At 43.1% G+C, this 13,059-nt stretch overlaps 1 protein-coding gene across 2 annotated transcripts in view; it reads left to right on the plus strand.

Annotated features, from left to right (window-relative positions):
• Positions 1–13,059, plus strand: part of CNTNAP5 (contactin associated protein family member 5) — a 311,049-nt gene that overhangs the window by 130,309 nt on the left and 167,681 nt on the right. For both annotated transcript variants that reach the window (XM_083584551.1, XM_083584552.1), the window contains one exon: positions 10,280–10,483. In XM_083584551.1, coding sequence (XP_083440677.1) covers positions 10,280–10,483 — 204 coding nt within the window. The remainder of the gene's footprint in view (positions 1–10,279; positions 10,484–13,059) is intronic.

Below are 13,059 nucleotides of genomic sequence, written 5' to 3' on the forward strand. Positions count from 1 at the left end.
AGGTCAGTCAGGCTATGCTAAAGGGATAGGTATTTATTTTTTTAACTTAGAGGACTAATGATTCTTGATCTCCACATATTCTTTATTGTTGCTTTCAGGGCTAAAATAAGAGGAAAGTCTTGTATCTGACAGCCTAATGTTGTCAAAGAAGAGGAAATAGAAGGGGAAACAAGGGCAGAAGGATTGTGGATGAGCAAATAATATTACTGCAGAGTGCAAATATTTGGTAACATTAGCAGGAGGTGAAAGGTTTGAGGAAAGCTTTGCAAAAAAAACCCCCAATAATAACAGAAGTAAGTCCTTTGGCTGGAGGCAAGCTGGAAGTACATCTAGAATCTTTCTGTATTCCAGTGTTTCCTGGTAGAACAGGACTAGTGACATATCTAGTGCATCAAAGTGCCTCTCTCTCTCTTTTTTAAGGTGACCCATGCTGTTCCCACCCAAAAAAGTGTCTGATGTTGTCACAGACTAACAGGATTCTGAAGTGCGTGGTGGGGACAGGGGACCAGGAGAGTGACCCAAGAGAGGGGACCAACAATTTATGGGGTTTGATGCCGCTCGCAAGGCAGGAGCCAGGACAGGGTTGGAGAGAAAGAGTCAGGTCAGTTTGAGATGGAGGAAGACGCTCTAGATGTGGCAGAAGAAGAGGCTTTTCAGCCTGCAGATGGGTCAGTACACTCCCCACATCATCCTCCCTACTGTCCCCTAAAACCAGGAGGAGCATGAAGCAGGAATAGCAGCAGTGACTTCCGAGCAGGAGAAGTCAGGGAAGGGTATATAAAACATCAGGGGGCAGATGTCTCCTGTTACTGCAACTGCTCCTCAGGGTCTAGACAGGTGTCATACATAATGTCAGGTTTGGGGCAAGTATGGACATGACTGTCAAGGAACAATCAGAGTCTTAGCACACTCCTTATTCCTTCCTGGCAAGCAGGACTTGCTGTCAACACCAGTCAGCTGATTGGCACCAACAACAAGTCTCTGGAATCATCTCTGCAAATGAGTTCCTGATGGTGAACTGCATAGTGCAGCCACTCACTACCTAAAGTGGGCTTGATCTCAGCACCCATAGCTGATCAGTGCTAACAAAAAGCAGACTGGGGTTGGTGTTTACAAGCCAACAATACAAAAGTTGTTCCCCTCAAGCAGCATCTACAAAGAGGGGAAAAAATACGTTGGGCACCATTGTGCTGTCAGGTGGCTGACAGCTTTGTTCGCCTATCAAAATAGCCCACAGGGTGGTAGTGGATAGGGGTAGTTGGAAGATATTCCCCACCCCTGCTCTATAACATGGCCAAAACCTTTTGTATATCTAGAGAGCAATTGTGACGAAACTGGACATAACCCTAGTATGGACTGCAGGAACTGTGAGGTCTCTCCCACTAGAGATATTTCAGAGTCTGCTGGCTTTTTCCTTTCTTTAAATCTCAAGAGCACAGAAAATGAAAAGTGATGAGCTGGACAAGGGAATAAAAGGGAACCTGATTGTGAATTAATTAGAAGAGCAGTTGGGTGACTGCCAAGCTGTTACCGTTTGTTTAGGAGCAAAGCCAGGAGAACAGGGCTTTGAGTTAAGTGTCTCATTAGAACACCAAGGGTAAAATCAAAGCATGTGTTTCATTAGATGCACCCTCTCCTGATCATGTCATGTCATTTTGCTTAAAAAGCCCTATATACTTATGCAGTAGACAACCAATCTGAAATGTATTGATCAAGATGAACAGTGATCGAAACCGCAAGTATTGATCTGACATTTTTGCATGGATGTGTCATCGGAATCTCAAGATCAATATGCCCAACACCAAAATTATAATATTTCCTTCCAAGCTTTCATTTTCTTATTCACTCTCTTCAACCATTGGCAACATCACCACCCACTTTGTTAATCAGGCACGAAGCCTTGCTTGTATCCTTTCTCTCCTTTTCTTCCATATTATGACCATTACCGAATGTCAGAGCTGCCCGAGATCCCAGCTCACAAAGGACCAACGCCGCTTCGTTGTTAAGTACGAAGGTCTTTATTGAAGTTCAGTTTCACTTCCACAGCCGCAGCGTGCAGCTCTATGTCTCAAACTCTAGACCGCTGAAGCTCCGTCTGAATCTCCTCCCCCCAGACACCAGTTTAAGACTCTAGCCTTGCTCCACCTCTTCCTCTGCTCTTTCCTCCTCTGGTTCCGCCTGTCCGTCAGGGTCTCACCCTTTCTAGACTCTTCTGATGCTGAATCCCCTGAGTCTTCCCCCTCCCTCCGGCGGGCTTTAGGAGCTGGTTCCCAATCCGGGTCTCCTGCTGTCCCTCGCGCCTGTACATTTGAACTTGGCGTGTGCGCCCAGCCGGCAACTTTCCTCCTGACCGTTTCACTGCTGCTGTCACTGCTTCCCCCTTCGGGGAGGCTAGCTGCAACTGACCTCCCCTCCGTTCCCCCACTCTCCGATGGAGGCGTGGTCAGCCCTGACTCATCTTCTCTCCCCGCTGGAGGAGACGCTGGTCCTGACACATGTGACTCTTCCCCCCCACTACGCTCTGGTGGGGAAACTGGTCCTGATCCCCCGCTGCTGCTTTGGGGGTCCCCGCTGGCTCCTTGTTTCTGGTGCGTCCCCCCTGGGACCCCCCTTGCCCTGACCATCGGCGCCCCCTTCTGGGAATCTTCTGATTCGCTGGAGAAGCTCATGGAATCTCTCGGGTCACTGTCATACTCCCCTACGCTGCCCTCGGATTCTTCCCCTTCGCTCTCCATTTCCTCTCTCCCCTGTGCTCCTGCTCCCGAGCCCCTGACACCGAATCACATTACTTCTATTACAAAAATGTAGCTCTCCTCTCTACTCTCTCAGCAAAAACTACCACCAATGTCTTTTTAGCCTTCTGACATTTTGTCTTCCTAGTCTCCCATTATCTCACCTTGATCTGCTTACTCGCCTGGTTTCAACAGTTCCATGCAAAAATTGTGGACCTCTCCCATTGTTCTGACCACATGACACCCTTTCTTTAAAAATGTACGCAGGCTTCCTCTGTCAAACTCTCTGTGGTCTTGCCCCTCTTTACTCTCTGCACTTAAACCACATCCCCAACATTATTTGCCTATTACTTTCATCCATCCAACTCTATCAGTTCCCCTAGGGTCTCATGAAACAAACTCTGCCCTTATGCATGAAATTGTTTCTCACAAGCCCTCCGTGCAATTGTTCCCCTTATTTCCTTCAAATGCTTCTTCAACGCTTACTTTTTTTCAATTGAGCTTTTGGTTACTTGGTTCATACACCAATCTGCCAGTAAGAGTAAATACATACAGATGATATAATTATGTGTTCTTCTCCTTCCCCTCCCTTTCCTGTCTTTTCCTATATTCGTTTTTAGGTTATAGGGTCCTTGCAACATGAACCTTTCAAATCAGTTTTTTGTAAAGTGTCATGTACACAGATGGTGCTGCAATAATAATAATAAGTATTATAATAATAAGTATAATGCAGTAGTAGTAGTAGTAGTAGTAGTAGTAGTAGTATTGCACTATAGTTGTCTTAGAATGGAGCATATCATCCAGAGTTCAGCTGCTTATCTGAGGGACAGTTGCAAAATTTGCTCATGTTGCTTTTCTTTCTTTCTTTCTTTCTTTCTTTCTTTCTTTCTTTCTTTCTTTCTCTCTTTCTCTCTTTCTTTCTGCAACACCCTTTGGTGTTATTCCCAACACTCAATTAAGATTAACTAAAGAGAGAGGGGAGCCATATGCACTAGGTCTACCCACTCACCGTGGCCCCAATACTCTCCTTGTTATTTTGGTTCACAGGGGAGCCTGCATGCATTCAAGAGGCTTCCCGTTTATTGACAGCAGATGGATAATGCGGGAGGAGGGCTGGCAGAACTTTTGGGGTGGGGCCAGCGTGCCTTGCATGCACTCTATTTATTGCTCCATACAATCTTGAATTGCCTGAACAAGGCTATAGATTTTCTAGGATAACATATCATTTTGTTTTCTGTGTTAAAGTAAAAAGAAAAGAACAGAAAAGAAAACCTGGCCAACAAGACTATATACAGAACAAATGCAGAAACCATTTACTCCCTAATCCCAAACAGCAATCTGATCATGATGACAAGACAAACAGCCAGAGTTATATCAGAGGACAAGTGGAGACAAATGGCAAGCTGATTGTTTGGGATGCCTGGAGGGAAAACAGGTTATCATTACATTTCAGAAAGGTCTTGTTAACTTTATCACTGGCAAATTCTGCTGACCAATGGCAGCATTTTTTTTTTAATGGGAAGAGATTGATGGCCACACTTCAAATGCTGATTGTATTCTACAACTTACATAGTAGTCTAAAAGCATCAGCACAATCCAGCATAAATTCTGCTAACTGACTAGGAAGAAGTGTATGTAAGGGAGAGAGAGAAAGAGAAGGGGAGGGGAAGAGCATTACAATTCAAGGACTGCAGGAAACTCTTTGCTTTCAGAAGTTAGGAAGCCTGACTTCACCTTGTGCTTTCATATTATGCTTTTGGAGAAAATGATTGTGCAAACCTCCCTTATCCTACCTCTTCTTTTCCTGCACTGATTGTGTCTTTCATGCCATAAGATAAAATTAATGTACTGGAGAGAAATGCTTATGAACTGAAAGCAGTGATAGCTGAAGTCTTCATAGCAGAGTAAGAGAAAATGGCTAAAGTAACTATTGGGATTAGCCTGGTTGAACAAGAAACCTATGGCAATACCTTTAGGGATGCCAGAAATCTGAGTATCCTCTGGGACATTGCAGGGATCCTGGAGTGTGACCTGGAGTGTTCATGAGGTACAGCTACTTTGTGGGGGGATTGACAAAATATCACAGACCATCGTTAGTATCAAAGTCATGCCTTAGTTGCAGTAGAACTCCTGAGACCTGTGATCATCCCACCATGTTGGCTGCTAACGCTAGGTCTGAAAAGCCCGAGGGGAACTCCCCACTCCACACCCAAAAATCCCCAGCGAGGTCTGAGCATCCTCAGTGGCCACAAAATGTTGAGCTCCAGTTGGAAAATAAAAATTAGGGAAGGGGGACTAGAAGTGCTTATAATATCTGTGAGGAAGGCACAGTTGGCTGGCTGTCAACCTGAACAGGAACACTCCGGCTAGGAGGTGAGTATATTCTGACACACACACACACACATATCTTGCAGGTCACACTTGTTTCTACTTCTGTACACTTTGCCTAAGTGTTCCAATGGTCCTCCCCGCTTTGTCACAATAAATTTCTGATTTCCACTCCCTTAATGGGAGTTGATGCCATTTTTTTTCTTTTCAGAAAGTCATCTTTTTAAGCTTTGCTTCATCTCCAAACTGCATGAAGTGTATGGTTTTTGACATGTAAGAAGTTCTTATTATGTTTAAGTAGAAGCCAGTGATTTGTTGTCATGCAAACTGTCACTGATGACTTCTGAATGTCACGAGTGCTAGCTTTGTAGGTGTCATCTGTTTGTTTTGCTTAGGGTTCTTCATTCCCCCACAGATTTCATGTCAACAGTGGAGCAGAAGTCTGACATAATGTACTCCCCCACCACATGACAATGCTGCTCTACTGAATCCATGTATACAGAAGGATGAGAACATACACAATATGCCGTTGCCAAGTAACAACAAACCATTAAAACATGTAGTAGAGTTAACCCCACTCCAACTTTGGTTTATAGGAAGCTCTTCTCTGCCTTGTCATTGGGCAGACATTGCATTTCTGCATTTAATTCCCACTACCCCTTCGTAGGGATGGGCAAATTGGCCAGTTTTGGTTTCCCTGGGAAACCCCATATTTTACCACTGAATCAGAGCACACAGCAATTGGATTTTCTGTGGATTGTCATTTCCTCTGATTCAGCAATAAAAAATGGGTTTTCCCAGAGAAATTACTGGGACAAACAACAATGATAACAACAACAACACTTGGGCCCCCATCGTGCAGCCCGGACACTGAGGTCCAGCTCCAATGGCCTTCCCTCACTGCGAGAAGTGAAGCCACAGGGAACCAGATAGAGGGCCTTCTCAGTAGTGGCGCCCGCCCTGTGGAACACCCTTCCATCAGATGTCAAGGAAATAAACAACTATCTGACTTTTAGAAGACAGCTGAAGGCAGCCCTGTTTAGCTAGCATGGGTAGGCAAGCTAAGGCCCGGGGGCCAGATCACCTTCTAAATCCGGCCCGCGGACAGTCTGAGAATCAGCGTGTTTTTACATGAGTAGAATGTGTGGTTTTATTTAAAGTGTTATTTATGGGGCATAGGAATTCGTTCAATTTCCCCCCACAAAATATAGTCCAGCCCCCCACAAGGTCTGAGTGACAGTGGACTGGTCCTCTGCTGAAAAAGTTTGCTGACCTCTGCCCTAGTTGTATGAAGACATTATTTGGCTGGAAAACTGTGTTGCGAAACTTGCAGAAGTGCAAATTTCAAGGGGTGGTTGTGTTTTGGTACACATGGTCAGTTTAGGTAAGCTCACCTTTAAATGTGAATTGAATTTCTCCCACAGTAAGTCAGGCTGGTGCCATTCACCTTATTTTGAATCAGAATCGGCTCACTAAAACCCTTTCTCTGCCTTGAAATGAAAAATGACAATTCTCACTGGTATGGTGCAGGAAAACCACAACTTATTCCTTGTCAGTATCAGGGGGATTATTTTCATTTTCCCTCTCATTTGGAAATAACCAGTCACCAACTGATGGATTTTATTTTATCTTTTTGCTGGAGTGAGGGGTTGGGTAAGCAGAGTGTTAAGAAAAACAAATAGGGAATAAGCACCAGAAGATTGAATGTGATGCAAAAAGCACAAAGATTGTACTGGTTAATATCATAATTGCATCTTAGAAGAGCAAGAAGGCAGTCTGAAAAAAAAGATGTGGATGTATTGTTTCAAAGCAGTAATAATTTAGATTGTGTGCGCCTTTAAAGCACATTCACAGCCCTCATTCCCTCAAGAATCTGGGACACCGTGGTTTAAGCGTTGCTGGGAACTGTAACTACTGACCCAGAACTCACTGAGGGAAGTAATATGCTTCAAGTGTGTTTTAAAGGTACAGTATTTACACAGTCATAGGCTGGGTAAGACCTGCCATGCGAGGGGAGGATGCATCCTGATTCAGGTGCCACCATGAGTGGGGAATAAAAAAAGGCCAGAATTTGTATCTGAATGGTGCAGGATGGCTTTTTAAAGAGATGGCCCTCTTTAAATAGGTCAAGGGATGGTCACCATTTGGTCTCTGCTTCAGGCAGCAGAATATACTGATTTGACACTGAACTTGAATGCACAAATATTTTCAAAGACTACGGAATCCCTAAAGATTTGTAGGCTTGACCATGTAGTATTGAAATTATCTTATTCTAGATGGCTGCTGTGCCTCAGTTCTACCAAATCAGATAATAGGATCAAGGTTTTGTATCTTTATGAATTCTGAGAAGTTGATGTCAAATATAGCTGCTAAAGGGAGAAGGCTGGGGCATTATGTGACTTGATGTGGCTGCAGCTATCATTGCAAAGAAATGCTTTTGTGCAGAAGTTCACACAGTTTTGCACATGCCACCACAAACATCAGAAGAAAAAGTTGGTGAAGACATGGCCTGTCCAATTTGTGCATTAACAATTCACCCATGTGAGGATACTGATTTTTAGCATTGTAGAGTATTCAAAGACCTTTGCCAAACATGAGCTCGTGATCTATACATGAGAAAGGCAAGAGAAGTCCACATACTGCAGATTGGGACTGGGAGTGAGAGGTAGCATGTTGCCTAAGGCTATGTATTAAGTTGGTGGACAGGCAAGATTTTAATTTAGGGATTCCTTACTTAAGAACTACAGTGGAACCTTGGTTCTTGAACTCAATCCATTCCCAGAGTCCGTTCAACTCTCGAAACCATTTGAAAACTAAGGTGCGGCTTCTGATTGTCTGCAGGAGCTTCCTGTACTCAATCAGAAGCTGTGTTCGAAAACCAGAACATTTACTTCCGGGTTTTCAGCTTTCGAAAGCCAAAACATCTGAGTGCCAAGGCTTTTCGAGAACCAAGGTAGGATTGTAATGAACATACAAGAGCCCTGCTGGATCAGACCAAACACTCATCTAGTTCAGCATCCTTTCCTCTCTCTTATGCTTCCTACAATATTGTAGTCATTGATATCATTATCTTCCATTACCTTGTCCAATCCCCTTTTAAAGCCATCCAAGCCAGTGGTCATCACCAAGGGCTTTTTCCAATTATATTTTATTGGTCATCACTATGCTTTGTGGTAACACATTCTGTAGGTTAAGTATGCAGGACGTGAAGTAGTATTTCCTTTTGTCTAACTGGAATCTTCCAACATGAGTCACACTCTAATTAGGCTATGCTAGGAGATGTCCCAGCACCCCTAACAGCTCACTTTGTGTAAAGGAAATGTTCTCAAATGTTAACCTAATGATATATGGCTCAGATTAAGATTCATTATCTATATGTGGCTCAGGTAACGACCTTTTTTTTGAAAGGGATGCCTAGAACAATAATAGAATCATTGAGTTGGAAGGGACCCTGGTATCATGTAGTCCAACATCCTGTAATGCAGGAATCTCAGCTAGAGCATCCGTGACAGATGGCCATCCAACCTCTGCTTAAAAACCTCCAAAAAAGGGGAGTCGGTCCACTGTCGATCAGCTCTTACTGTCAGAAAGTTATTCCTGATGTTTAGCTGGAAACTCCTTTCTTGTAACTTGAAGCCATTCGCTTCAACTTGAAGAGACATATGAACATCATACAATAGTTTTGTGGATTACTGACCCAAGGAAAACATGTCTGGTGCCATCATTGTTGCAATTAGACACCAGGTTAAAATATTTTTACTTATTCAGGCATTTGGTAGTTACGTTAGCCTATACTGTGGTGCTCATCTCATTATGGGGTGCAGTAGAACTTGCCATTATTTTTGCTGTTGGGGAAACATTTTTGGAATTCTGTTATTCTACATGGCTTCACATTGTATTTTTTTGTATATTTTATCTGTATTTTATTCTGTTGAGTTGCTTTTGAGACCTGTTTTGTATGGGAACTGTAAACCCAGGATGACTGCTGAAGTAAGGTCACTCTTGAAAGCCCGCGACTCTGCCTTTAAGGCAGGGAACATAGATATATACAGAGGGGCAAGAACAAAGCTCAGGAAAGGCATTAAGGTGGCAAAACAACAACACAAGCTTCAAGTGGAGAATTGCTTAGCCGATAACAACATAAAACAAGTGTGGCAGGGACTGCAGCACCTAACCAACTATAAGGGCAATACGAGGAACACAGTTAAGGCTGATGACTCATCGGCAGAGGAGCTGAATATTTTCTTCTCCCGTTATGAGGTTAAAAGATCAGGTATAGTAGCTCCTGCCCTCCAGCCTATAAACTCTCAGCCATTCATTCTATATGACCATGAAGTGAAAGCTGCGTTGAGGGCGGTGAATCCCAGTAAAGCCTCTGGTCCAGATGGGGTGCTGGGGATTGTGGTAAACAACTGTGCCAATCAACTAGCAGGGGTTCTGACAAGGATTTTTAGCATCTCTCCGCAAATGGCTTGAACAGGGTGTTTGACAAACCACCAACACCCATGGAAACATGCCTCTGAGCTTCTCCTCATCAGTCCACCATCAAAATGAATTAGAGACACAGGTGCTAGAGAGACTTTTCAGAAGTGGCCTCAGCTTTGGAACTCTCTCCCAAAATAAGTAAAGGTAAAGGGACCCCTGACCGTTAGGTCCAGTCATGGACAACTCTGGGGTTGTAGCGCTCAACTCATCTCGTTTTACTGGCCAAGGGAGCCAGCTTCTGGGTCATGTGGCCAGTATGGCTAAGCCACTTCTGGCGAACCAGAGCAGTGCACGGAAATGCCATTTACCTTCCCGCCGGAGCGGTACCTATTTGTCTACTTTCACTTTGACGTGCTTTCGAACTGCTAGGTTGGCAGGAGCAGGGACTGAGCAATGGGAGCTCACCCCGTCGTGGGGATTCGAACCGCCAACCTTCTGATCAGCAAGCCCTAGGCTCTGTGGTTTAACCCACAGCGCCACCCACGTCCCTCCCAAAATAAGTACACATGGCCTAATTATTTTAAATGACTTTGTTTCAAATTATGTTTTGCTACAAATGCTGTGAGTCTTCTATTTTATTTTTTAAACTGGTTCATTTCATTTGCATTTCAAACATTGATTTAAAGTTTTTAATTATCTTTTGCAAGCTGCCAGGGGAGGGCTTTGCTCTGGACACCTGTACATAAATATTGATCCTTCCTGTTTAATGTTTACTTGCTTTCTTTCCTCTGTAGAATCGGATATTGCCGACTTTGATGGGAGGAGCTCCCTCCTTTACAGGTTCAACCAAAAACTGATGAGCACCTTCAAAGATGTTGTTTCCCTGAAGTTCAAGAGCATGCAGGGAGATGGGGTCCTATTTCACGGAGAAGGGCAGCGTGGAGATTATATTACACTGGAGCTGCAGAAAGGGAAGCTCTCTTTGCACATCAACTTGGGTATGTTCAAACATTTCGGCATATTTTTCAGCATGGCGGTTGTTGTTATCATCTTCATCATCATCCTTTCCTTAAATCTGCCAATTCTAAGGACAGGTTGGTCAAAAAGAGTTGGGAGAAGTTGAGTAATCTATTGACATACATATTATGTTGTTGTTTTTTAAATAATTTGTTAAAATATGGTTCTGAGTTTTGAAGGGGTATGTCCTAAGCACTCTTGCTGTATAGATGGCATATCTATATGTAAGCACTGTGGCAGGTAACATGCTAGCTGACCCAGCCCCCTGAGCTTCAGCACAGAGCCGGTTCTTTACAAGTTATACATCTATTGGCTCCCTACATGATCTGCACTCTGCAGATGCTATAAAATAATACTACAGCTGCCATTAATTGAGCTTTTGGGTGTGCTGTGTTAGCCTACTGCATTTTGACATCTGTTTATGCCCATGAACATAACTTGCATGTTAACTACCTACAACTAACGTTTGCAAATTACCTGCAATGTTCTGGCCATCAGTTATTTCTGATATCTTCAAGAAGTTCTCATCAATCTATGTGCTATGTTCAAATCAAATTCCTTGGCTGAAGTTCTTTGCCTGATTGTGTAGTTGGTGTCCCATGGAAATCAGTAAGATGAGCAGTATGTTAATGTAATACTCTGAAATAAGTATCCCTATTCACTTAGGGATGGGGGCTGGATTTGAGGGTGGTATGCTATGCAGTCTGGAACTAAGCTGCCAAGTCCATACTTCCTGAAGCAATGTGTGGGTTGGCATGCTCCAGAATCTATACCCCTTCAGAATATGAATGATGTGATCTGCTCTTTATTATTTCTGTTAACTTTACCATTTCCCAGCTGCTAGGTACAACCAAAAAGCACAGTGACTTTAGTGCAGTTCAGTGGTCCAAGAAGAGACCGCATGTCATTCTAATTGATAAGTATGGAAGTATTGCACTGGCTGACAGAAGTGACCTGACCCAACACAGTATCTTAGTCATTGTGTGTAAAGCTCTAAACAGCTCTAGACACACCAGCCTAAGAAACTACTTTTTTTCAATATTAAACATCTTGGGTCTTGTGACTGTTGGTGGCAATGCTGCTGTGTAATGTCCATTTGGAGTTGACTCATGATAGAGCCTTCTGGGTGGTGGTAAAACATTAATGTTTACCTAGGCATTAAATGACAGATATGTGCTGTCCCTTGACATTTTCAGCTGCCAGGAGTATGTGATTTTTTTAGATGCTTTTAATTGTCTCTGAATATTTTAAATAAGTTTGTGTGGCTTTTTAATTGCATTTTATCATGTTTGTGTTTGCTGCCCCTGGGAGCCTTTGGATAGAAAAGTTGGATACAAATTTACTAAATAATGCCTATGGGGGAAAAGATGGTTGTGGCCATCTACTAAGCCAAAGCATGCAAGGATGTATGCTTGCTTCCTAGACCATTTTAGGAGCAATTTTCAACCTGCTTACTAGCTGCTCTAAGCATGGAAACCACAAACCGAAAGATAAATACAAAATAAAAAGCAGCCCTAGGACCACTGTATGAAATTGTAAGCAGTTTTTAAAATGAAATTGTGTATGTGTTTGTTTAAATCACACATTAAGTTGCAAATGGGGAATTAACAGGTTTTCAGAGGGTTGTGTGTGGAATAGACATGAGCAAATTAAGGCAGTTCTACCTCTCGCTAGGCTTTCTCCGAAATAAGTGTGCATAGGACTTCAGCCTTGGAAGAACAGATAACAAGTGCATGACAAGTAGTTTCTGGGAAAATCCAGCACACAGTTGCGGATTGCGAGATCTCTTTTACTCAGTGTGACATGGAGCACAGTCCTAAAGCATGTTTATTCAACAGTTCCATGAGATTGAATCCCGCTGCTCAAAGACGGCAACCTTAAATGTGCTTAACTATGCACTGGATTACCTATTTAGAGGTGTTTTCCTTTCAGTCCTGCTGCCTGAATGACATTAATCTGGAGGCAGACACAGATTTCATTTGACTCCACTTAGCTGTGCCTTCTCCATAGGTAGCTGGCCGCTTCCTTACCTATTCGCTGCTTCTTAACCTACACGTGGTATGCTTTCTCTTTGATGCAGGTTGATTTGCTTAGATTGTATCATTGCAAATCTCCTTAGCTGCTTTTATACATGGTCTGCTTCAGCATATGTTCATTACAGAAAATCAATAAAAATTGGCTTGTTAGCCTGTCAGCTTGTTAGGAAATATGATTTCTTTAAGGCTTTGATCATTTGATTCATTTTGAGATTGTTCTGCAAACAGCAGAAGCACAGAGAAACTAGTATTTTAGAAAGGCAATAATGATTTATGTGACATTCTTGGGGCAATAGCAGTATTATTTATTCAATAGGATCAATTTTCCCTCTCTAAAATTTGCAGTGGAACCTCATTCTAGCCCTGCCTTTAGAAATCCAAAAGATTTCAATAAAAAGTATGCATGCCACAGTCATTTGATTAACAATGTGAGGAACTCATGCCATTGCTGAAAGAAAGAGTTGCTGTGTTTGGTCCCCCTGACATCCTTATCCTTCAGCTGGGGGAGAATGACCTCGTCA

This window comes from Podarcis filfolensis, assembly GCF_964270895.1.
Source record: "Podarcis filfolensis genome assembly, chromosome: 1".
In the NCBI taxonomy this organism is placed as follows: domain Eukaryota; kingdom Metazoa; phylum Chordata; class Lepidosauria; order Squamata; family Lacertidae; genus Podarcis; species Podarcis filfolensis.